At 41.1% G+C, this 27787-nt stretch overlaps 1 protein-coding gene across 3 annotated transcripts in view; it reads right to left on the bottom strand.

Moving 5' to 3' along the window:
- Positions 1-27787, bottom strand: part of RHOBTB1 (Rho related BTB domain containing 1) — a 49515-nt gene that overhangs the window by 9801 nt on the left and 11927 nt on the right. For all 3 annotated transcript variants that reach the window (XM_066191672.1, XM_066191674.1, XM_066191673.1), the window contains exons 3-5: positions 10197-10398; positions 9727-9830; positions 123-308 (exon numbers count right to left, since the gene is read on the bottom strand). In XM_066191672.1, the coding sequence (XP_066047769.1) occupies positions 123-308; positions 9727-9830; positions 10197-10388 (482 nt within the window). In that variant the 5' untranslated portion in view covers positions 10389-10398. The remainder of the gene's footprint in view (positions 1-122; positions 309-9726; positions 9831-10196; positions 10399-27787) is intronic.

Here is a 27787-nt window from a genome sequence, read left to right on the forward strand (position 1 = left end):
ATATATTCTCACTGTACAAAAAAAAAAGGGAAGACAGTCTCTCCAGTTTCTCTTTTGCAAGTGTTGTACCTGATTACCAAGGTGATTCTTTTTTTAACTTCTTATTTTTGTTTAAACTTTACCTTGCCAAAGGCCGTCTGGCTCTGTTAACAGCCTCGAGATCCGCATAGCGAAGATCCAGCTGGCAGCCCACCAGAATGACAGGTGTGCGAGGACAGAAGTGCTTGATTTCTTGATACCACATTGTTTTCACATGATTCAGGGAATTAGGATTAGCAATTGAAAAGCACAGAACAACAACATCAGACCTAAAAAGGTAACAAGAAAATACCTCATGAAAACCCCACAAATGATTTTTGCTGCACTTTCACCTATTTTCATTACTGCTCCACTCTGCTCTTTGACAAACGTGCTGACACCCAGATGTCAGGATACATGTTTGTGCAGAGGTCGGAGAGAAGCTACACATTTCACCACAAAAGCATGAGAGCACAAAGCCACATACCTAGGAAGCACCGCCCCTCCTTGCCGAGATAACCCCAGCACGGGTGTGCGGAGCACTAAGAAGAGAGGTAGGGCTTTCCATTCTCTACTTTTACACAACAGTTACTTACAGGCTGACATTTCTCCAGAAATAATTCTGCTGACTGGACACCTAAATTGCAGTTCAAAGGTCATTGGTGCTTAGGAATTAGAGAGGAGCTGTGCAAAATTTCGGAACAGCCACACAGGCAGACACAGATCACTTCTGAACTTGTCATGGAGAAATACCTTTACTGCACTGTTCGAAGTACTGAGGTGGTCGCCTTTGCAATGTGCTTTGCACAGCAATTCTCCAATGCCTTTAATAAATAACCTGTTAGAAGGGCAAACTACTGCAGAATGACCACTTCTACAATATCAGCAAAAATAAACATAACAGTGAAAATAAGGTCAGTAAACTGTAGAATAGGACAGTGCTTAAATTAGAGTAAGCATGACAATATTTGCAGGCTTTTATAGGTTTCTAAGAAAACAGAAACTACTTCACTAAATACACTTGCTATATAAATTCTGAGGATGAAAGTTGACAGTTCATCCACTGAACCACCGCCTAAGTCTTGTCAGAGCTGGCACCCAGAGGTAGAGAAATGATTGAATACTTGTCTCAGGCATACCCAACTAGGGGCAATTTCATTATTTATAAACAAACAGTTCTCAAGCTCTTGGGTCTCTTATGGGGGAAAAAATAGAAGAGAAGAAAAAAAAATGTTGAATTTAAACTCTTGAGAAAAACTGAGAAGAAGGGACATTTTGAGGAGGCAACTTATTGCTAAAGAATTGTCAGCAGGATAAGCTCAGCAATACCATCTCTATCTCAGTTCTATTATTCTTTAATTTCGCACCAATGTGTTGTATCTGCAGCTTGTGCCATGTACAGAGCATCAGCAGCAGTGAATCTTAACATTCACCTTTTAAATAATGAAATACCTCCTCAGTAGTGCTGCTTTCTACATTTCACTGAGGGCATAGATATATCCAGCTATTTCTAAAGATAGCTGCACACAATACGAAGACTGCTGTGAGCATCAATTTAATGCAAGAGAAATGCTCCTGCTCCAAATTTCTCTCTTATATAAACTGCAACACATCTGTCACATCTAGGAACAAGGCCTTTTCAAACTGGAAAGTTCTCTAGTAAATAGTGAAGGGCTAAGCAGCCAACACAATGGTCTGCTGCACAGTTGAGGCAAACATGCTTCAAACTCAAACTTGCTCTATTCAAGGTCAGGCAAGAGTAAAACTTAAACCCCAGCAGACATTTGTTCAGCTCCCAGAAAGAGAAATCAATGTGCAGCCAAGATACAAAAAACTCTGCGTTACATGTACTCTAACAGGGTCAATTGTTGTTTAATTCAAGCCCACCATGACTGCTGGAGTGGCAAGCGTTGGCTGCCTGGCTGCTCCTAACTACGACTAAGCATCTTAGAGAGACAGCCTTTCCAGCATCCTTCAGAAATTAATACCTAAGCCCAGTAATTGCAGTCACGAGGATCCAACCCTCCTGACTTTACAAGCCACACATCACATCTCCCAGAAAACCAAAAGGAAACCACTCCAGCAGGTGTTCACAGGCAGGACACAGCAGTTCCCCTAGGTGCCCGATGCTGGGCTGGGCTCTGGACGGAGCCAGGGGTGAGCTGTGTCCCTGGGCAGGGCAAGCCCAGAGCACCCAGCAGGCTGGCTCCTGCACAGCCCTGTGTGTGTTACAGCCCTTGCCAAGGGAGTATCATGTTTTTGCCACCGTGGTTCTTGAGCAAGTCCTCACCTCTGACCTTTGCTGAGCAACCGTAAAACAGAGCTGAGCAAAGCTTGGTTCTTTTTCCAAAACTCCCTGCAATGCACTAACAGGACATTCTCACCTTACTGCCTTCCACATGAAAAGAATAATAGAGTAAAGATGTAAAAAATGTGATTTGCAAATTATTTATCCTGTGTTAAAACCTGGACTCCCCATGAAACAGAGATTCCTGAGAGTTCTGCACTGGGCTGAGAGAAATTAATGGTTCTGTGCCATAAACAGGATGGATGGGAAACCATCCTGTAGTGGCAGAGTTCACATGCTGAACCAGCACCACAGCTGGCTCTGCTAGCTCACAAAATACAGCCACTCTATCATAATAAATTAAGTTTTCATTCCAGTCGTAAGCACAATTTGCACTCAGTACAAACTGGAGACAGACATGCATGAGGAAGATTAACCATCTACATAGAACTGTAAGCATTTGAGGAAACATGTCCTTTGGAAACTTTAATTAAAGTACCTACAATTCCTATTAATGTCAAAGGCACATTTGCAACTTTCTAACACCGCAGTATAAAGTTTGGTTTGACATTTGTTCATAAAAAACAGACCCTGTCAGCTTAAAACAATGCATTAATATTTCCTAAGCATTAAAAATTTACCAATGTTATTTTAATACTCTCAGGGAATGTAAAAGGTATGATTTTTAAAAAATGCCTATTTTATTGCCGTTTTTGTGCAGTTACTTTTTGTGTTGGTTACCTAGAGAACGAGAAAGAAGAAAACAGAAGCAAACCTGATTTGCCCTTTCTCTCTGCAGCAATATATTCACAAATACAAGCTGCACTGTGTTTTGATAGTAATGATTAAAATATCTGATTTTGCAGAAGCTTGTAAAAGCTACTCTTATGGTACAAATGGCTGGCCAGCAATAATGCTAAAGAGAATGGCAAAGTTGTGTGGAACTATGTAACAAGAGAAAACCAAACAAAAAAAATTAATTTAAAGGACTGCTTACACAGTCTTGGGATGTGGTTTATTTTGTTGGTGGCTACGTGAAGTAAATTCACATATAATTCTGATTCAACATTTACATATGAAAAATTCCAGCTTAGTGCTAAACAGGACCTTGCAGTTGAAACAGGCTGCCTGCAAGGTACCCCAGCATGATACTGGGCCAAATTTGGCCAGTAGACTCAGGAAATCCCTTTTTGGAATCAGGTATTTACATTCACCATAAAATACCAATATGTGCCATCTTCCCTTTCCCAAAGCAGAGATCTCGGTTGCTGCATTTCTAATAAAAGAATAAGAATTCAATGATAAATAGAATCCTAGACACAGTTAATTGATGCTGGAAGAGTGAAATATTCTGGGTATCACATGCCAAGTCAGGGTTTATATAAGTAAGACATAAAGCCTGAGATCAATGGAGAAGGATGAAAGAAAATGCTGGAGCAAGTGAAGGCACAGGGCCCTCCTGGAACATGTCTGATCAACTCAGGGCAAACACCAAAATACACAAAAGGGGCTTGTAAGACACGTCAGCTGACTGCTGCCTCCAGACAACAGTCAGAAAACAAAATAATAAGAGAGAAATTTACAAAACAATGGAGAAACCAGAAATGCAAGGAAATGCAGGCATTCCAATCTTACTTTTGGTTATTTTAAGGAGGGAGCTTACAGATGAGATCTACATGCTTGCTCTTTATAGAGAACCAACCAACTTTCATTAAAGACACTGAAAAAGAATAAATGAAAGAAGAAATGAACCATTTCTTTACTCCTGGCACCATCACCTAAAAATACCCCAGGAACCAATGGTCAATCACAAAAACATACCGAGTTTAAAAAAGGTAAGAAGAAATTTAGTTAAAACATCAGCTGAGGAAGTATGTTTAGAAGAAAAAAAAAAAACTTCGAGGTAGCAGAGGGATGTAAGGATGGAACGGGAAAAAAACTAGAAGGAAGGTCCAAAGTTAGATCCCAAAATTCATTAAAAGCGTAATTCCTTAAAGGTAATGCTGAAGCCAAGGAGGGAAAAATCCAAAGAAGATGAAAAAATGATAGGTTTTGGTTTGCATCCAGTATGGGAGTGGCTTCTGAAGCCAGAGAAGACATGGATACTGGACATTAGGAGATGCATCTCTTTTTCTGTGGAGAAAATGTGAACTTTTATATTTTTTGCTTTGAGTTATCTCTTTTTAAAAGTTAAATTAAACTATCAGGAAATGTTAACTGGCAAGTTGATGTCACAAAACTATTGAGAAGCACTCATTTTAAAACAGTTATAACTAGTTGTGCAGAGTGTTTTCCATAGTCTGACATGTTTCAGGAAACCCAGACTGAGATCCTGAGACCCTTGGAGTGGAAAACAGCACAAGAAAACCACCTGGTACCTGGTCACAAAGAAATAATTCACTAAGATCAAGATTTTGATAGAAAGTAGCTTCCCACACTTATCTTTTCCAAAAGACTTTGATGTTGCCTTGCAGCCTTTCAGTGCAGAGCCCAAATTCCCCCTTTCCACCCAGACCCTGACTTAGGAAAGCAAGGCAAAATGTGAAATGATGCAATACCACAAATAACAACTGCCACATACTTTTTTACTCCTTAAAGAAGGCTTAAAGTGCTGGAGGTATCCTTCCATTATAGATAAATGACATATACATCAAGTTGAGCTTCAGGCCCACCAACAGCCATTTGGCACACACACCTTTCAAAAGAAGGAAGGATTCCTAACAGAAATTCCACAGCAACTTCTTTCTACTCACAGTATGGAACCACGGCAGGATGCAGAGGAGAAAAGTAGATCTGCATTAATTTCAGTGGCCTAAGTATATAAAGTATTTACTTCCCCATCAGCCGAATGAAAAAGCATCAAATGCTCGCACAGGTAACAAAAGAAGGAAAACAACAATGCATACATCAGAATAATGTTACTGGAGAAAGCTGTCTCTGTGAACCTCCCTGCTTATTCCAGTCTTGGGCCTAAGTCAAACTCAAAAGAGAAAAAAAATCGTAATAAATATATGTATATGTTGTAAAAATGGTTTTTCACAGCTCTTTGTGATCCCATGATGAAGAACTTGAACAGCTTATAAACCACTGTAAAGTAGAAGGGAAGGCTCACAAATTTGGGTAGCTGAAGATGATTTGAAGATACTGCCTATCGCTTTTTTGTGGCAGAAAACATAATAAAAGGAAGCAGCCAAGCTGAGAGACATCTGAGAGTAACTGGATTCCCCATCAGCTGAGCCTTTGCTAGAGAAGCAAGAGACCATCCTGTGTCTGATAAGTACCTCTGCTCTAGAGAGGTATCTCTGAGGATCCCTTCCAACACAGGACAGTAATGACTTGTGAGGCACAGGGAATGTGTGAGCTTTCATTCACAAGGCACTTCTGAAACCTCAGACCTTCTCTGAAGAAAGGAGGGGAGCTGCTGGCCCAGTGTCAGTTTAGGCCCCAGCTGCTCCATGACAGAGGGAACTGATCTAACCAAAGGCAGACCAAGTAACTCTGTGAAGCCACAAACCTCACCCTAATCTCACTGAATCTGATGAATGCAAATACCATTTTACATCAAAGCTACTTTGGTTTTGTTTTTACAGAAATAGCATCATCATTGTCCCTTGAGGAAAAAAAATCAGAAAGGGGTTGGTGGAAGGCTTCAGATACCAGTGATAAACTCTGTTCTCATGGACTCCTTTCAGCAGCATTCAGAACTTTTTATTTTTATTTATTTTTAGGGATTCAATTACATTGAAGTAACTGGTGAAGAGAATTGTAATCACACAGAAGTCAAATGCATGTGTTCCTCTGCATACATACAATACCCACAAGGCTTACAAAATCCATTCACAACAGAGGAAATACTCTAAACATATTTTAAGAGGCTCTGTCAGCAGTCTAACAGCAAGACTCATTCAGATTTGTAAGTCATGAGGAAAAAGCTGTTTTCTGTCCATGCTGAATGAACAGATTTTGTTTGGTCTACAGCTCATATTTATGTTGCAAGTAAATAACTCATCCTAGCTGAATTAGCTGACAACCCCCATTCACGGTATTGAGAATAAATATTTGATTGGGACTGAATTAACTCTTTACAGGTTTGTGCTCATGTTTACACATACTAGAGCTGCATGTAAAAAAACCCAAAACCCCAGGATACAGAGGCTATTTATCAAATTAGCCAAACATGTTTACCTGGGGGGTGGGGGGGGGTGGGGGGGGGGGGAGAAGGATGCAAAAAGCAAGAAAAAGATCTTCAAGCCAGCATCTAGAATTAGTTTGAACATGATGATATGTTGACACACTCATTCAAAACCAGATTGGACAGGAGGATGGAAGATAGTGAATCCTGACAAGTTGAAATGTAAATTAAGATGTTTTGTCTTTACACTCGCCTCCCAGAGAAACTGCTATGGAATAATAACTTGGGCTTTAAATGAAGTTCACACCTCATCTGCAGGCTTAGAGAATACAATAGCACCAAGACTAGATTGTTATTAAACAAAGAGGTGCCTGGGAGCTGGAAATCAATACACTAAATCATAACCAAGAGATTATCATTTTACAGCATTTTGGGATGATGGTACACCAAATGAAACCCTATGGGAGAATATTAATAAATGGCTATTTGACATCACATACTGCCTAAGCTGAACTGAACAGGATATTTCCAAAATTAAAGCACACGCTTTAGTCTAAGGGGGGGAAAATGCCATTCTGTTAAACTGCAGCAAATGTTTCCACAAGTCTCTGCAGCCACATCCCCCTCACTCCCTTAAGCTGTCAGGAACTGTTTCCCAAAGCTCCCAGAGGAGTGTGATTATTAAACTAAACACCACAGAGCAGAATGCAAGCTGATCTCACTCTCCATACTCCCATTAAGGGATGGCAGAGAAACATTAACTATTCCATCCCCAGTGGCATTTAAATGTTTCTCTCATTCTGTCACACAAAAATAGTGGAAAACAGATTCCTTTTCTCATTCTCCTTCCATGTTTCTATCTGTAAAAAATAAAGTTAAGAAGGATTTATCTGTGCTACAAGTCCTATTAACTGTTCTGTCATCTATAGCATAATCAATTTATGTAACATTTTCTAAAACTTTATGGAGCAAATTTTTCCAATGAGCAGCAGGCGAGTTAATGACTTGCTGGTTCTTGTTACACCAGGTTTAGGACAATTAGAGGTCTTGGCTGAATGTTTGCTGGAGTAAGCCTTCCCCTGCATAAGGTGCAGATGCACAGAATTTTTTTAAGAGAACCAAAGGATGATATTATTATATGTTCTTTCAGACAATCAGAACAGGGGGCACTTGCAGGTGTAACCTTGAGAAGTTTGGCATAAAACAGGCCTTTCACTGCATTGCAAGATTTGACAAAGCTGACTAGACTGCAGCTCAATGTACAGAGGTGATTTAAAATAAATTTCTATAAATATGAACATTTAGCATTGAAAAACTCTTTTTAAAATGCCAACCCATACAAAATACTAAACAGTCTGCTTTAAATGCAACATTAACATTTTTAAAACAACCAAGTACCTAAGCAGTGCTTACAATCACAACATTTTAAAACTGAAATTCCATTTATAAAGTATTTCTTTAGAGTTTCCAGTTACTTTCCTCATTAATAGACTTGCAGAAAAACTACTAACAGGAGAGCAGGCTTCCAGAACAGTCTTTTAAAGCTAATTAGGATATAGCAAAACTCATTCTGCACAAGTTCAGTTCTGCTAACATCATAAATGAATCACTGTGTTCATATGCTTAATCCTCGAGATCTCAAGTTATTCACGTCCTCCTTGGTGGTTGCAGGATTAGAATCTAAGTATGTTGTTTCCTCCCTCTCTAGTCCTGTCAGTAAACGTGGGATCAGGGTTCAGAACATGCCTGATTCTGTTCTCCTAATCTCCAGTAATCTTCTCAGTGACACAGTATCTGTTGCAGAATATCGGGAAGCCACATCAAAGCGGAATAGTGAGTGGAAACACAAAGTTACATCCAAATTTATCAATGCAGGTTCCACATGCTGCCAAAAGGTAAAAGAGTATCTATGGACATCCTCCAATAGCACTAAATATTATGGTAAATATTACCTTAAAGTCCATAACTTCTCTCACAAAGCTTATTTACAAATGGTACAGGTTGTGCAGCCCAGATGTGTAGCCACTTTAGCTCCTGACAGAAAATTCCACGTAATTCATGACTCTGAAAACTCAACAGTACAGTGTACAGTGTTGTACACAAAGGAGGGTTTGTAAAAAAACACGGAGTTCTACAACCTGAAAATTTAAGGGGTGTGTTCAACCAGCAGAACCCTCTACAGCATTTCTAAGGGGTAGAGAATACTAAAGACCATCCTCCTTCAAAGTCACTTGTGTCATCAGGCAGCACAGAGAGAAGAAAAACAGCAAGACAGTACATTTTGGCCACGTGCAATAGAAAGCTGGGGCTGACACTCCACAAAGGGCATTCCCAGCTGGAAAAAAAATGTGTCTGTCTGCAAAGGTCTGAACAACTGCAGGGACTGAAGCAGATATGAAAAGGTTATGAAAAAGTTCAACGAGGTGAAAAAATGTGTGAGGACTGAGACCTCTCAAATGTGAGTTATGAAGATATATATCCAAAACCCACCTTCAGGTCAGTATTTGCCTAATACAGCTGTTCTGCTGCCTGTACTGCCACAAGGTCAGATCTAATTAAACAAACCAGAAAGACTATCACTGGCTTCAGTCCTTGTTGAAACTATGCTGAACTTTTACATACACACACACATATATATATATATACACACACATATATAGTACATGCTGGAAAAATCTACATCATATTAATTTAAATATATATTTATTATGTATGTATTTTTTAGAATTTCCAGGGTTAATTGATTCAGTAACAGACATTTTATATTTATAGAAGAGAAACCTCAGCTTTAATTAAGGAAATATGGAAGAGCCTCATCATTCATGAATCTGGCTCTGCTCTCAAGAGGTTAGCTGCCCATTTAACATCACAGGCTTTGAAAAAATAAATATTTCATTGAGTGACAGTGATATTTCCCAACATCTCTCCTTGTTTGTTGCTTGTTAGGCAATTATATCAAACACTGCTTATACAGGTAGAGAATGCTCATGTTCAATTTTGTGAAACTACAATCTTATTTTGGAGACCGCTCTTTAAAATTCAAAATAGGACAACAGTTGTTGACAGAGCTTAGCAGGCCGTTCAAGGAAATGTAGCATAGTAAAACTATGCTGCTTTTAAAATATTTATATCTTTTTAATCCTTGCAGCAGATAATCCTCTTTGCAGTGGGCAGGAACATGAATACCCGTGATTGTAAAGTCCTTGCTTTTCAAAACTCAGATTTGCAATTAATTTCTAGCAAAATTTGAATGCAAGTATTTCTTAAAATTTTGCTTGGATCAATTTACCTTCCATAAGCAAAGCGCCTGTCTTTGTGGTGGTCCCCAAAAGTATCCCACAGCCTGAGGGAAACACTCACTTCATCCACAACGTCTCTTGAGCGTTCAAGGACCTAGAACAGAACACACAGAACATTCTCTTTCCCTCCATCAAACAACTACTTTTCTAATTCATCCCATCAAAAGGTCCAAAACATACTAGGTCAAGGGTCTATCTCATGCAGTTTTTTACCAAATGACGTAGTAAAACTGGCAGAATACCAAATGATGTATAAAACAGGCAGAATATTTATCACCCTAAAAATAGGTTTGAGAAATTACTTTAGAATGAGAGGTGTACCAGACCATGGCTGCAGTAGAGGTCACTCATAAAATACTTGTGAGCTCATTGCAGCATCCTGGCAGGGTAAGGCTTGCCAATAAACAATAGCAGCACCTCACAGCATGTGCTGCACACTTTGCACACCTGCAGTCCTTACCTCCTGGCAGACACGGTACTGATCAATGGCCCAGACGGTTGGGACGTGCGTTGCCAGCAGCTGATACTGAGTCAAGGTTGTGTTGCAGGCTCTGGCACAGATCAGACGAGTCTTTCCCACTGCATTATCTCCAACCACCACACACTTGATAGTTTCAACGTTGGGTCTTTCGTAGTCCATGTCAATGTCCATTTATCAAAAACTGGAACAAGACAGTTAAACTTGTTTTCTACTTCCGTGTGAAAACAGTGCTGTTTAGAATCAGAGCCTTTTACTTCCACTTCTTGACAGATGCCTGGAGACAACAAACTCTTAAGGGAAAGTGTGTAGTAAATTGTCCCAAAGTAAGCCAGCCAGCCAGTGCTTTAAATACTGCTCAGTTATGCAAATACACAACTATTTGGACCACAGTGGCTTTATGCTGCTCACATGCTATTTTCACTTTGGTTTCTGTAAACACAAGCCTGTTTGCAGAAGACAGATCTTGGTGAAACAAGACAGCTAGCAAAAACTTACCTCTTCCTAATACTTTTTATGCCAGGAGGAAATAATGCCTGGCCATCAGTGGGTTTAACCTGAAGGATACCAGTATGAACCTGCCTTCTGCAATCCTGCCCATTCAGGATTTGATTTAGGGCTGTCCAGACAATATTGCTAACAGCAAGTCACACAGATCGCTTTAGCACACAATAAAACTCACTTGTAAGATGACTCCAGAGACTGTTCGCTATAAAGCCACAATTCCCATTATATCCTGCAAGTATCACACACTCTTAATTGTCTAAGGAGAAGTTTGTACAGACCATGGACTAAAACAAACCAAAGAGCCAAGCAGGAACTTGCAAATGTACTGACCTATACCTAGAAATTCTTTTTGACGCGAAATGGAAAGTGGAGAGAAGTTTTTCGAAGATACTGGCCTCATGGAAAGTTATTATTAAAACTATTTCCTTAAATATTCTATGGCAATATATTGAACAAATGCCTGGATACAAAGGCGAGTCAGAAAAAATGGGTATCTGAAAAACTAAAACCAACTCATGCATGTTTACTACAGTCTGTCATTTTCGTACGTGGGATCATAGCTTGATATCCGTGAATTTGGTTTTCTAATGTCTAGCAGTCTGCTGAGCAATCTGGTCTCTGCCAGGGAATTGTAATCAAGGAGGGAGAAAAGGGAAAATGCAAGTCACAAACCTTTTCAGGAAGGCTTGCCTAATAATTATTTCAGCAAGGAACCTACACCAATTTAATTGACAAAACACAGGTCATCATCTGGAGTGACGGTGTCCTCTTTTCTGAGAAGAAGGCACTACAGATAAAGAAATCCAATGACTTGTTTTAATGCCTTTTTTAATATTCACATCTCATTCACACTTAAATATAGACTATATATTAGCTGTTGGGCTGTTTAAAATAACAGATTTAAGCTATTTTGGAGTCCATTTCTCACTGTCAGAGGCACTATGTTCTGATTTAAGAAAAAAACATGTTTAGTAACTACCAGTCAAACACTGATTTTACCTCTATTCTTTTTCATTGTTTAAACTTATGTACACCAAGAAACAAAAGCCTTTGTTAGAACTGAAGGTTACCCATTTAGATAAAATTTTGAGTATGGACTGTGTGCTAATAACTATAATGTCTAAGGCACATTTGTAATCTTTACTTACAAGGGGAGGGAGGAACTAGGGATGACACAGACAAGGTGCAAGAGTGATTTTTGCCACTACTGTGTCACACTGAATGCTTCTGGACATGCTGCAGCACAGATTAGCACATGGGAATACATTTTGAAGTTATCCTACTGGAGACTGAATTGTGGGCACAGACACTTCGCATCCCAGCACAAGTGCATGGTTGCACAAGCAGAGCTCTGCAATCTGCTTGTGCCAGACGCAGAGCAAAGAACATGGCTTTGAACACACACCCCCAGAGGATCGACCACACGTGAACCCTCATGGCCTTGTGATACTGACATGCTGCGTTGGCACAGGGGTTTGGACTGGTAAGAACACAAAGCTATTAAGAGACAGCCTTTATCCCTTCACCTGGCTTGTAACCTGCATCCTGAGAGGCTGCTAGTCTTGAGGTAAAGCACTCCAGAGGCTTCCAGTTCCCTGTCTGCCATCCAGCCCCAGCTGCCTGCTGGATGTAAGCTCCCATGAGGCTGACAGCTGGGATGGCCATGGGCTCTGTACCCTCTCTGTGATTCCAAACACAAGAAGAGAACCAAGAGCCAACTCCTTGTTCCTCCTCAGCATCCACGGGAAGAATATAGTCATGATATAAATAAAAGTACAAAAACAATACTTTTTTTTTCCTCCACATTACAGAGAAGATGGCATGTTCACACACCACAGCCTCACAGGCAGGGCCCCAAATGAGTAGAAAAACCCCAAGAGCTTTCAGCACGTGATCTTAAAGTTTCAAGTCTGAGAATAAACAGCAACCCCCTTGACATATTATGTGCTATTAAATTACTTCATATTTTATTCATGCATGGACTAGACATCACAGATGGAATGTGGAAACGCTTACAAGGCTAGAAAGCAAAATGACGGAGCATGGCTAGCCAGTGCGTCTGGTTGGTTTTAAACTACCAAGTAGAGATGCCAAATCAATTTTTCTTCCAACCCAATATTCCATTAAAATGCTGTTACACAGATTAGCTGTGGTATTATATAACAGTTTGATTTTAAAATTCTTCCAAAGTTCTTAAACGGTAGTTCTGCAAAAATGCGCTCCAATCACTCACAAAATATGTATTAAGTACAGAGTCTGGAATTTTAAAAAATTTCTAAGACGATAACAAAGCCAGTTTAAAATTAACAGGAAAATCTAAATAAAAGTTACTAGGTAAACAAATGCAACTATCTGAGAATCCTGGAAAAGGAACACAAGAAAAAAAAAATTACAAATTACTGGGATTTTAATTTTCCAATATACTTAATAACTTAATTAAAGCAAAGTTATCACAGGACTCAGACACAGCATGCCTGAATGCCCTGCTGTAGATCAATGGCAATCTAATGAAGATATTTTTAGCATGACTCAATACTGTACAGGACAGAGATTAAAATAAACTGGCAATAAAAACAAAAGTAGAGCTTCGTGGCTATGTTAAGGAAAGTTCTTAAATACTCTCCAGTACCCATAATGTAACTATGTGTTAAAAATGCAGATAATTTTAATAGTGTTCACTAGTTTTCAGGAAGGGATTAAAGCAGAAATAGCTTCTGAAAAGACTGACAGACAAGCCCGGACAGATATTTAGACACCTCAAGTAAAACCAGATGCTAACAACAAATTACAGTACAAACAATTAGCAAAACAAGTTGATTAAATGCTTACAAATGTAGCCAGATGCCTTCTGGCTACTGGAATGATTAAAGCCAGGAATACATACAAGATCTAAAAAATACAGCCACAGTTAGGTTTTTTTTGGGCAGCCTCTAGGTTAAGCTGGTGCTAAACCTATTATATAATCACACTGATTAAAAATGCTGAACATGTATTTACAAAACTAGAATTAAAATAAAAACAACCATAAGACAACTAGATTTGAACTCTGAAAGTCTGGTAATATCTGGGAAGACCAACTGGAACTGAAACTGAACGGGTTAGACAAGAACAAAGCAGCATATATAAAGATTAAAAAAAAGGCATAACATTCAAGGATCAACGAAAAACTTGCTAAAACCAACCAACAACCAGCAATAGTTTAGTTTACCAGCAAAACAAAGCAGGGTAAAACTATGAGGAAAGTTGCTGGAAGTGTGTCCAGTCCCAGAAAGGGCACTGACAAAAAAAGCCAGAGAAAGACAGAAAGGCCATCAAATGAGGGACAGCAAGGAACCTACCAGGGAAAAGATCTGATCAGAAATCATCGTTTCCCAAAAGAAAGGAGCACAAAATTCAGCTGCTTAATCCAGTTCTAAAGAAAGATGAGCAGATGGATGGATATGGAAAAAGATACCCGTAAGAATAACACAGGATCTCAAAAATCTCTTAGGATGTTCTATTTTTACATTGTCACCTGTGATTGTTTGCAGATGAAGAGAAGACACAGGCAGCCAAAAAAGCAGGAGATGTGAGCAGACTCAAGATCTAACATAAAACCATTTAATTCATTCACCTGATTAGCAGTTAAGAAATATTCCAAATAAAGCTGATTTATTTCCCAAGAAATATAAGGTTACTGTTTTGAACCACGGCTTGCAGATGGTTGCCAATTTCTTTTTCTGGTGCTTCACCTCAAATTGCTGTGGGGTGCTTGGTTTTTCATTTAGTTTTCCCTCATTTCTAAATGAGTTGTTATTATTATCATTATAAAACAGTTGTGGTTGCCATAGCATGCAAGCTGGTCAGCCTCAATAATGAAACACTCACTTTCTAGAGAAATGTTCCAAAAGATCTGTAGATGAAGCACATCACTTGATGTGATCTAGTCCATTGGTACACAGACTAAACACAAGAGACACATACAATCCCTCTAACTCTCTGTATTAGTGTAGGTCTATTAATATGCAATAGATAACCACATTATAACCATGAACTTTTTTTAAAAATGCAATTGAATATACATAAAGCTATGATTGCATTTTTTCTCTGCTAGAAACAAGGTGGATGAAGATCCAAACCAAAAAGTGAGTTGCCCGTGGAGGATCAGGAATCCACCCCTGGGGATCTCTAAATGCCCATTTTGAAATGTCCAGATGTTTAAAATCCTCACTTAGCACTTACAAAACATAATCAAGATTTTTTTTCAAAGAACAGTGGCTAATTATCAACTCTTTTCTCTTAAACACAAACAAATCACAAACACCACAAACAAATCACTAAGACACCACAAACAAATCACTAAGATTGTCTACATTAATCAGTGATTATGGGATGATCCTGTAGCCATTTACTTCTCAGCTCTGTACTTATAGGACCCCTCAAAGCAAGCATTTTACTTAGCCCTTGTGCTAAGAGCAAACACTTCAGATCACAGTTCAGAATGACAGCATGTAAGAACCTTGCCTGCTCAGTGGACTTTTTCTTCAAGCTATTTCATTAAAAAAAAAAAAAATTAGTAATTTCAACCTGTGTCAAGTAATCTGACCAAACGTGCAAACCAGGAACTCCTTTGAAAAAGGGGGTGCCAACCACAATTAAAATGTGACAATTTTACTAAAGAAATCTAATGGAAAGAGACACCACAGTACAATATAGCTTAATATGAATGGTGGGCATGGCAATTATCTGAAAAACTCAGGCCACCAGTAAGGCAATAAGATCATCAACAATTATCCCCAGAAAACACACTTTCCTGAAACAATATGAAAGTGTATTTGCAGCTACTCCATATTGCAATCTATTCTGGAGATGTACTTTTTAGTATAGTTTTGGAGTGACTCCTTCAGAGAGCCATTAGGCTCATGTCAAAAAGAATATAAAAAAATGTACAAGACTATGCAACACTCTTGCCTCCATCCCCAAGTTGCAAAATTACTTCTCGCAGCCATGGAAACTGGAAAAGGAGATACAAAATGCCAAGTTCTTCAGGCACTGAAATCACTACCTTGCAGTGCAGAATCCCAAGGCACCGGCACGCTGGCAGGGACCAATGAGCACATGAGCCAGAATAAGCATGTGAAATGTTCATTCTCAATATATAACCCACCATGTGTTGTTTCAGAATCTTTAGTGGAATAACACAGATATGCCAGGAGACAAAGCAGGGGGAACTTGGTGTTCACTCATGCAAGAGTGCAGAAATCACAGACAGCTCTGATTTGGGGAAAGCTTAAGGGCCAAAAGGCTGTTTTGTGGTTTGGCTCAATTTAATCAATGAATTTAGGGCCCCACCAAGTATAATTGTGAAGCTAATCCCAACATGGGATCAAGCAACGCATAAACTACCAGCTGCTGAAAGACCATCACAAAACAAATTTTACAAGGTGTACACTAATATTAGTATTTTATTAAATCATGGGAGGCCTGCTGGGGAGACTGGTTTCAAAAGGAAAACTATTCCTGGTCAGCATCAAAGAACTAGCTGGTGACAAAGGGTGGTAAGACTCAAAGTGGGATCAGATCACTAGGTCACCAGGGGACAAAGGTGGGCATGAGCCATACCAGGCTGGATTCTTGTCCAGGATGAAGCAGCATTACCCTATTGCTTTATATAAAGTTCTGGCAGTTTACATGGAAGGACTGAAGAGACTACCTCAGAAGGAAGAAATTCAAGATTAATTCTGGAATTTATCACCTACTTACCCTGCCTGGTCCATCAGCAGAAGAAAACAACAGATACACCAATGACTGGGGAAGGAGAAAACAGAAAACCCTTATATTCTAAAGCTGACCTGACCGCAAACATGAGACCCTGAGCTCACCCATGGGTAGAAAGAGAAGGGCAGCTGACAGAAATGTTTTACTGCACAAGGTGATAAATGAGATAACCCTGGCTGTTGCTGCCCACAAGAGTGCAGGTCAACAGAAACGCCTTTCTCTTCCACAAGGGCAGAACCTTATTCTTCTGTCCTGGGACAGCTTAGGGTCAGTATCAACAAAGAAATAAGCCCCTCAGAATGCTGTTAAAATGTGATACAACTGGAGAAGTTAAACACTGAGGCTGTCATCAAGAGAGACTCCACTTGGCTTGCCTGAACCAAATTCTTTCATGTCAGCTTTTGATCAATAAGCATCAGATTCATTTCCGGATGCTACCTCTTACTTTTTAAAAACAGAAGTTCTCAGAAGCTCCCATTCAGCTGCCATAATCCCCACTCTATCCCTCAAGTTTTAAAGGGAGTGAAAAATTGACCATGGCTTGACACAGAAATGAAAGGAGCAGCGCCTAATTATGATGTAAAGTTGAAGACAGAACAGATGCAGAAGTTTGCTAGAAAACTTCTCAGTCAAATGATCACCACAACCCTCACAGAAATTGTAGAGACAGGGAATAATTCCTGGTTTGCAGCATCAGATACCTGTCACTCTGCTCTTTCGCTGCCTGCAGGACTCCAAATTTGTTTGTTTCTGTTAATTATTAGGATCATTCATCAAGCCCAACCTACCTCTGTGATCAAACTTTTGCTCAGTAAGAATGAGCATTTCCTCAGATGCTCAAAAATCAAGATACTAGTAAAACACAAATTCTTCCCACATAACAACGTGTAAAACAGACTGCCCTCTGCTGAGGGCAGACACCACAATAGCTGAGAATGAAAACATTCAATTTTAGGTACAATAACAGATTCTCCTGAACTTCCTCAAAAAACAAAAACCCAAAAAACCATGCAGCTCACAAGGACCTGTTTTTGTTTTATAAACGCTCCGTCTATCAAACAAAGTAGAGATCCAAATGCAGAGTTCAGCATTAGACTTGAGCTATGTCAATTATCTGACAAGTTCTGGAAGACCTGAAGGGCAGAAATCAACAAGCTGATTACACTGAGCAGCTTACATATTATTTTGACCTGTGACATACCTTGGGATATCCTTCGTGATGAGATCATCGCCCTAGAAATTAATCCACATGACAGGTGAAGGACATTTAACCATTTCAGAAACCTCACGTGTGGGAATCTGGGATGAGAGTTTTTTACACGGTGGCAGAGCCTGCAGCACTGCTGCTCCTACTGTCACCAATTTTCCAGAGTCTACCCCAAGAACAAGCCACTACACAAGACAGTCCCTTGTGCCTCCTTTTGCTTCTTTCTTGGTGTGCACAGAGATGTGGAAAACAGTGCCCAGAGTGGACCTTCCCCTGGAAAGGGGGAAACATCCCTACAGCTGGTACATGACTGATTTAAGGCTGGCACTTTGGCTTTGCAAACGCATTTTGTAAGGATTCCAGATACAGCCAGCTACAACTGACTATTCATTCCACTCACCAGAGATAATCACAGCAGACACAAGGGACTAGGCAGTGACCAAGATCTGGCATTGCTGTGGGCCATAATCTGCCACATCATCACAAACTGAAATTAACTGTGGCTGACATGAATAAAAGTGGCTGAGAACCAAGTACCTGAAGAATGGACAATACCCATTGATGGTGATAACCATCACCAAACAGCTGGCACTTTTTAAAGCAGCCACCCATAAAATGCACAAAGTCCTCAGATGAGTCCTCCTTCTGCAACAGAAAATAATGCTGCAGGAGCTGAATAAGGGTGCACCACTAATAGCATGTTAATTCAGCTCAAGAATACATTCTTGAAGCAAATATTCCATGGTCTGGTTCACATCAGGTGCAGCCAGAGTGCATAAACTGAATTCTGAAGGGGACAGTGTGCCACCCACCCGTGATAAGCATCCAGTCCATGGGACCAGATTAAAGGCAGTCTGAAGTAACCCCTTTTGTCCCTGAGCTGTGTGCAGTGTGGACACTGGGTCCTCAGCACCATTTTTTGCATTCCCAGGTCCCCTGCTACTGCATCACATGAACCATCACTGTAGACAGAGCATCAGGTGCTCTGATTCCTGCTTTGGTATTTGGATCAACATAACTGGGGCAAAGCTGCAGCTGAATCCCTAGTGACTGCCATGCCCAAGACTATCTGCGATGACATATAAAACTCAAAGCTTAAAGGAAGATGGGTCCCTGGAAAAGTCTGACTCAACACTGCTAGGTTTCATGATAATAAACTCCATGAAAGGCCTGATTTTACTCTTACATAATTAAGATGCTTGTAAAGTATTAAACTACTGATAATGTAGTGGAGGTTGTTAATGATTGTACCCATGCATAAAACAGGTGTTGACACTGAATCCTGTTCCCAATAGTACTGAAAGAATAACAACCATAACCACCAAATAAGGCATTCTCACAACTTTTGTGCATTTCTGTGCGGAAAATATTTATTGATTCTCACTAGAGCTACAAACAAAGAATAAATCCAGAGATACTGGTGACCTTCTAGCACAGAGCGCTGTTGAATTCACTTTCTGTACTTGTTCTCTTTCCAAAAGATAGAATCAGGCTCTTGCTTCTTGAACTTTATGTGACATTTCTTATGCATTCTCTTCTTTGTTAATCAGTGATCTTAGAAGGACATCATATGTGATTTTATTCATTCTCAGACATTATTACCACTAGGAAATTCTCAAAGGGGAGTGAGACCTCATAATGACAGCAGGAAAAACCCACCCAAAGACCTAAATACTGACTGGAACAGCAAACACTTTAGGATGGCAAACTTCAGGTAAATGCTATTTTCAGATCATGGGCCAAGTTCTACGCCCATGTCTCAAATGCAAATCCAGCAACATTAATGGAATAGTGCAGGAGGAACATAGATGCAAGGTTTACTTGTAATGTCTAGTGCCACACAGAGACTCCTTTGCAAAGGAAAAAGTACTTTAACGAGAAGAAAGAAATTGTTATCTTGTGTCTCATATCAGACAGAAAGGAGAGGAAAACAGAAAAGTAGAATAGCACTGGGTGGGAGGCAAAGGGAATCCATATTTTTATTTCATGACCTGCCTGCAATCCCAAAGAGCCCCAGCTATGACCACACACACTGCAGGTGCACCAGTTATAGCTCATGCACCACTCACTCCTTCAGCAGAAAGTTTTGAACTCTTTTATGGAAACCCAATCAGTGACCCAAGAATACAATCACCCAGACTCTGAGCTGCTCTGCAAGTCTGCTGTATGCAGCAAGGACGCCTGAGCTTTTCCTTTTCCTCCTTCCCAAGCGCATGCTTTGCTCTACAATGTTTGTATACTTTCCTGGCAGGAAGGAAGGGAGCAAGGGAGGAGCATGTCAAACACCTGTTGCTTCTTTGCTTCTCCTCCTTCAAGGCTTCTCTGTCCTTTCGTCCCCTTCAGCACAGGGTAACATCTGGATACAGGACTTAAGCATTTTTCCAGCAAATAAAATGTATTAACAAAGAATCAAACATCAGGATTTACTGGTCAAGTGATCAGCTCCTCCTCTCAGCCTAATGCTTTACAGTATTTATGAAGCTTGGAGTTTTAAAAGCGCAGGAGTTTTAGAAAGCTTCCCAGAGCTAAAAGTGATGTTTATTTCTTCTTGGATAAACATACTTCTGTGTATCTGAGCCTGTCCCAGATCTTATGCTCCTTAAGTATTACATCACTTATATAAAGAACCCTAGTACAAATACTGAACTCACTTTTTTTTCTTCTGTTAGTAGTGTGTAGATACATTGTATATCTGAGAGATAGAATCAGATGTGCAAATGCAACAGGCATAGAAAGAAATCATAACCTAATGAAGAGAATCTAGAAAGATACTGAAAAGAAATGCAACCATTCAGTTTCCATGATTCTGAAATATACCGTGTACTGAAATATTACTACCAGACTGAGCAGTCATGACAACTCTTCAGTGGAGTCCTAACAATGGTGAGTTTCTCCCCACATGCATTATTTTTGCCTAGAAAGATCAGCAGCTAAAGGACCCCCTTAAGCACACTGGAAAAGCTAATTTCCACCTCAGCTTCTATTACAGCTCAAGATATTACAGCTCAAGCTGAACATTTGGCTTCAAGTCAGCTGTGTGTCCTGAAATAGTACACAAACTGAGGATGAACAAAGTCATTGAGACTATTCTGGCATCACTTCCTTGCTCTTGCTGTGACCATATGCAGAGCCTCAAGGGCTTTCTTTATTATTATCATTTTTAAAACAAGTATATTGTTGCCTTCAGAGTAGTGTCTTGACCAATAGACGGCAACTCCTCCACCTAGTCTGCCTCTGTATGTCCAGTGACAGATTTCTCTTGCTTTAGATGTCAGATGACACAATACCCACTAAAGCTTGACTAAACAAATTAAAAGTCTGCTACAGTTTGTCTCTACAGTCCCTTTCTATGGCCCACACATAGGTCCCGACATAGACATCTGATAATCTGTGCCACGAGACCCCCCAAAACCTCCTGCTGTTGTCAGAGCAACTCACAGCAGACTCCACAGACACTGCAGGGGGAAAGAAAGGGGAGAGGAAAAAAGAGGGGGAAAAGATATCCTTCGGTATTTTACTGAATGACACTCAGAGGTACCAAGCTCCAGGAGGTTTGTGCTTCCCGTACACATCATACCCCTCTATTTTTTCCTTGCACCTCGTGGCCTCGCTAGAAAAGGAAGCCAGACAGATCTGCTTCATCAAGGACTCAGCCCTCTCTGTCCCCGGAGGAGGGGAGGATGCCACCACCTCCTGCTCCCTCCCGACGAGGCGGGAGAGCACCTGCGAGCAAACGGGACGCCTGGGGCGCCGCTACCCGCCCCCTGCGGAACCGCTGGCGGCCAGCCCGCCCCGGCCCCGCACACGGGCAGCTCGGAGCACGATCGCGCCCGGGCGACGCGGGACCTACCCGGGAGGGCGGGATGCCGGGCGGCCGGGGTGCGTGCAGCGGGGCTGGCCCCGGGGCCGCGGCACCGGAGGGGGTGGCGGCCGCGGCCGCCGCGCCCCCTTCCCGCTGCTCCTCACGGCGGCGGGGCAGCGCCCGGAGCCGGCGCGGCTCGGCAGGGAAGCGGCATCGCCGCCGGCGCTGCTCCGCCCGCCCGGCCCCGCCGCGGGGTCCCCGCCCGGCCCGGCCCGGCCCGGCCCGGCCCGCCCTGCGGCGCTGACTCGGGCGGCGGCAGCCGTGACGTGCCGGCCCCGCGGTCTAATTTTAGCGCCGCGATTGGATTTCATTCATGAAACCGCGGCCGCGCGTAAAGGGGCGGAGGATGGAGCCGCCCCCGCATGCCCGCCCGGCGGAGCGACCCACGGCCCGCGGCGGGGATCGCGGGACACATCCCGCCCCTGCCCCACGGCCCCCGGCGGGGATCACAGGGACACATCCCGCCCCTGCCCCACGGCCCCCGGCGGGGATCACAGGGACACATCCCGCCCCTGCCCCACGGCCCCCGGCGGGGATCACCGGGACACATCCCGCCCCTGCCCCACGGCCCCCGGCGGGGATCACCGGGACACATCCCGCCCCTGCCCCACGGCCCCCGGCGGGGATCACAGGGACACATCCCGCCCCTGCCCCACGGCCCCCGGCGGGGATCACCGGGACACATCCCGCCCCTGCCCCACGGCCCCCGGCGGGGATCGCGGGACACATCCCGCCCCTGCCCCACGGCCCCCGGCGGGGATCACCGGACACATCCCACCCCTGCCCCACGGCCCGCCGCAGAGGCTTTCTGCCATGGCCTCGCACGGTAAAAGCTCGGACACGAAACAACTTGGAAACAAAGCAACACCTCCCATACGCAATCTTTATACGTATGCACTGTAAATATTGTTATTACATACACAGTGCAAAGGTCCTGAAAGCCTCTCTGGATGTTGCCCTAAGTTGGACATGCGATTTGTTACTGCAGGCGCTGCTGGTATCTTTTGAAATCACTTCTCTCTATTCTTGCTAATGTTTGAAGCCTTCATGTAAAACACATACATCACAGTTAAACCACAACCACCCTTTCTCTTACAATGACAATCTAGACTTGGTGTTTTCAAACCCGTGAAAGCAGCTCAAGGCCCTGTGTGTTACAATCCAGACCCTGCTCCCTGATAACACAGCGCTCTCTGGCTCTTCTTTTACTGCTTGACATCAACAAAACTGTCACTAACCAGTAAGGGGCATGGGCACAATTGCTGCAGCTAAGGACAGTTTTTGACATAGTTGTGACTATTTAACAAGTAGTCACTAGTCAAAAAATATTGTCTTACAGCAATCTGGACTCACACATTGCACAGTCTCGTAGCATTAAGACTAATTTTTTGGAAAACATTATGAAGCTGCTTAAAACCCCACTTGCAAGAATAGTTATCTGTACCAGTAACAGGTTAACAGTATCCAAATGTATTTGGTTATAGTCAATTACTTACATTTTTCAAATACCCAGAAGCCAAACTTACATTAACCAGGTCAGACTGCTACAATTTTCAGTTGAGTACATCTATGTCAGGACAAATTACAGTTTGCAACTTCGTATCAAAGGATGCTATTAGGGGCAGAAGAACAACGTGCATCATGGCAAATATTAAGTGTTCCTCTCCTAGCTTTGCACAGTTTGGATGGAGAAGACAAATGCATCAGAAACTAAAACAACTCTCACTCAGACATCGACTTACATGCAAAGATATATCAAGTTGATAATGCAGGAAACAAAAAGTTAAAAAAAAAAAGTCACCAGATTTCAATTGTATAGTATAATTACTTTCTGTTTTTCAAGTCTCAAGTTCTGTGGGAATTTTCTTCTCCACAAATGAGGGCTAAATTTTTCATTCTGTGCAAGAACAACAACCCCGTGTATTCACTTGTTTCTCAGACACACAGTTTTTAGGAAAACAAAAAACCTCATGTTCATCCAAGTCAGATCAGGAGGCTGATCAAAGCAGTGTTACACAAAAGGTATTCCTTTTACTAAACTGTTTCAGTATGGCAAATTTTAATTCCTTATTGGTACCTTTTTTCTACAGTCTAAATGATCACTTTCTGAAGATAAATCAGAGCTAGAACCTATGTCTCTATCAAAAATACCAAGACTATCACTGCAGCAAACAGTGAATGTTAATGTGAGAACAGGTAAGTTAGCATCACGTGAGAGAAAACTGATACAAAGCAACCAGACTTGCCATGACTCAAGAAGTGTTGGATTGCAATTCAAAAAAAAAATCCCAAACCAAGCCAATAAAAAAACCCACAAACCTTTAGATGTAATTCCCAGCTCTTTACAGAGCTTTTCTACAGAAAAAAAAAGAAAAAAAAAAAAGGGAAAAAAAAAAGGAAAAAAAAAAGGGAAGAGGACAGGAAGAAAGAGTTATTTTTAGTGCACAATAGTAAATTTAGCAGAATATAGCAATGACAAAGATTAGTCAGATGGTTAAAAGTGGAAAAAGAGAGAGTTGCTTTTGATGGGGATAAAGAAAAGGTCTCAAGTTTCTCTCCTTTTCCCTGTTTCATCAAAGGATGATAAAGGCTTCTGCTGCTGTGGAAATAGGTACATGCTTCTATATTCATTTCCATTTTAATGACCATCTACTGCAATTTTTACCATTCAGTGCTTTCCCACCACAAATGTAACACATCTTACATAATTCAGATTGCAGCTTTTCCAGCAAAGTATAAAATAAAACCCCAGGACAGCCAGAAGTTCTCTGTTCTCTGATACATAATCCTGCATGGAAGCATATTTATATTTTCCCAAACTTTTTAAACAAACAGTTGAGTTTTGACCATAAACTTGAGTGACACATGGAGAAGTGGTTGGAATGCATCTCTAATAGGGTGTAGAGCAACTGACAGTTTCTAGGCTTTGGTACAAGAAAGCACAGTAATAAACCACAACTATTCCCACTGGCTTTGCATAAACATTAAAAATCCACAAATGGTAAAGTTTTACTCATTTGGATGTTTAAGTATTCCAGGTAGCCAGCTTGGATTTTTCATTTTCATTTGTTTGTTTTCAGGGAGGAATAACAGCTAGAGGGAAAGGAAGAAGGGAATAAGCTCTGTCTTTGCAAGCAATCCTAAAGGACATGGCATTGGACCATGGTAGCATTTAACTACAGTCTGCTTTTGCCAAGTCGATACAGCTTTCCAAAACATGTTTATGGGCTGCCAAGTGAGCTCTGTCACTGCAGCTCAGTTATGTGCTTTAAACACTATCTCACAACTGAGAGAACAACTGGATAAAAAAAGACTAAAATAATAATTTAAAAATGCATTAACTCCCATGGAGAATTCTACTTAGAATTATCTTAGTTTAGCTAAATTACAAAATGCATTTGAAAGCACAAATGTAAATTCACATCCCCATATGCTCCAATGTATTATTTTTTACTCTGGGGCTAAACTAACCTTTTGATTTTGAGACTATATTTCTCAGATGATTAAAAAAACATCAGGAGAGAGCATCACTTGTGCATAGACTGTAAGTGAGTTTACAAATAACCTTTTTACTCCTGGATCTTGAGAGTCAATTTAATTCCAGAGGCTGCTCCAACATGCAATGTTAGCAGAACTCCTTAAGAAACTTTCTACCAGTTCAGAAACGCTGAAGCTCAGTGCCCTCAGGCCCTTCCATCCTCTGCACTTCTGAGACACCAGAGAAAGGCTCAGGAGGAGACAGGTTGAAAAAATACCAGTCAAGGATAACAGGAAGCACAGGAGGAAGGGACTACAAGCACTTGGTTTAGCTTCTTTGACAAACTCTTCTGGAAGGAGAGCCCATGCTTCTCACCATCACATCACAATCTAAGTCTGCTGCATCTGCAGAGGATTGATAGTCTAAGCATGGTAACTCTGGGCTTTAGATTTTACATTTCTGTTTGTCAGCATTCTGAGAAAGTCTACATCCCAGACCCAAGGGCTAAGTGGAAGCATGAGGCTCTTCCCTGTATTAGAGGTCTAGGTACGGTCGTATTAGAGGTCTAGGTACGGTCTGCTTAAAAAGAAAATTTAAAAATGTAGCAACATGGCTCTTCACTCCCTCTGAGGACCTACTCAAGCTTTTAAGTCAGGACAACTGAGATTATTTCTCTTCTGATTTAGGTAGTAATACCCAAGCACAAATGCAGTTTCCTATGACAAGCTACACCATCAACACTCAGCAGGGACAGTTACAGAACTGAACTTGTTCACTAAAAGAGGGCATGTCCAACATTTGCAGAGACTGCCTGGGACTGTCCAAACCTGAAGCCAAAGAGTACAGGGCATCCTAGAGTTTTTCTCTCTCCTTTATCCTTGAATGCAGGGGCCTTTCATATTAGAAGACTTTAGGAGCATGTTTAGATTTAAAAATGTTAGTGGAAATAATTTAAAGGCCCAAGGAATTAGGTAAAATAAAATAAGGTAAATTTTCCTGTATAGGCTCCACATTGCATAAAGCAACTTTCACAGGGACAGAAGGTGCTCTCGACAGTCCAAGAAATTTGCTTTCAACAATACAAAGTGAACATGAGTGAGTGTTGTACAACCAAAATCAGGAAACGTGGTACTTCAGTTATGGACTTCACCATGCACCCAATTGTGCATGGTATATGTAGTCTAAGCCAACTGGAAACATGTGAATTAAAATACCAGAATTACCCAGCTCCTGTCATAGAAGTCTACTTTCCCCCCACAATTAGACTTAGAGACTTTAATGATGTGGGTAGATCAAAATAATTTCTAACTACTTTTGTAATGGATTAGGATATATTTCATCAGATCTGATCCATAAAAAATTCATAAAGAGAACAAATGCCTTGAATAAAATTATGTAAGAATATATTCTATAAACATTGAAATAAAATTCAACTCATTTCCTGTCAATACAATTTTTAATGCAAACCTTATTAAAAGGTTTGCATTCAGGGCTGCAATGTACCCTTGCCAAATGCTCATGCATTCCTAATTAGTTTTCTTTTCAAAACTATTGTACATTGTACCCAGTCTGTTCTTCTCTTTGGTTAGCATTTGACGTAAGGTGTCTCTATTCAGTGACATCAACATCTACTCTCAGCCAGCTATGCAAATTGATTCAGCCAGTTGCATCCCTTTTCCTACAATCCCACATTTGTCTTAATTCTCAGAGATGGAGCCGTGTGTGATACACAATGATACCTTCACTGTGTTCATCACACACCAACAAAGACCACTATGCATTTATTTGTTAGGTTTTCTCCCAGTTCTTCACTGAATCCTAAATATAGTGCAAGATCATCATCAGTTAAGAAGCCCGCAGTGCACCAGATTTTATTGGAGCATTCTGTGAATGATATATAGCACCAGTGGTTTGCCTTATGAATTATATTTCCCCATTCTTTGTCACTAGAAAAGGGATATAGAAGGCTTAATATAGGCATACATTTTGAACAGCTGAGTAAACAGGTAAGAAACCATCTACAGAAGGAAAATGCCAATACTTATAATTTGGAATAAAAATTAAATATCTACATTTTTTTTCAGAGGGCTATATTTTGACAAAGCTTTAGTTTTCAGACTAATTATGTGTAGGATATTGGCTTTTGCATTTCTCTTCTTCCATATTTAATTTTGTTAATTACAAGACCCTGATTTTCTCCACATCACTCCAAAATAGAATATCAATTTAGGTAAGAAGAGTCCTCCAGAGGTCGTCTAGTCCAACTTCCTCCTCAATAGGAGGAAATAGTTAGCACAGCTAACTTCAAAGCTTGATCTGGTTAAGGACAGTCAGTCCAGAATCTCCAATCCACATGTTCCATTGCTTAGCCACTCACTATGAAAACGGTTTTTTCTACAATCAGTGAGAAAATTTTTTCTTTACACCTGCCTTGCTGCTACTTGTGACTGCTGCCTTTTGTCCTTTTGTTGCACAACTGTGAGATCTGGTTTCCCCACAACCCCTTGTGAGTACCTGAGGTAGTTATCAGATGCCCTCTTAACCTTCTCTTCTCCAGGCCAGATAAGCAGCTCCCTCAGTGTCTCTGTGTACATCTCATGTTTCAGTCTCCCCACAGTATTAGTGGGCCTTGGTTGCACTGTGTTCAGTTGGTCAATCTCTGTTTGGAACTGCAAAGCCTGAAACTGAGCACAGTTTCTCTGAAGCCGCCTCACAAGGGAATAAGCCCTGCCCTTGCCCTCCTCGCAGCACCCAGCCTCAGG

The sequence above is a fragment of the Chamaea fasciata genome, unplaced genomic scaffold, assembly GCF_029207755.1.
Source record: "Chamaea fasciata isolate MVZ Bird 193981 ecotype frontalis unplaced genomic scaffold, bChaFas1.0.hap1 SCAF_9, whole genome shotgun sequence".
In the NCBI taxonomy this organism is placed as follows: Eukaryota; Metazoa; Chordata; class Aves; order Passeriformes; family Sylviidae; genus Chamaea; species Chamaea fasciata.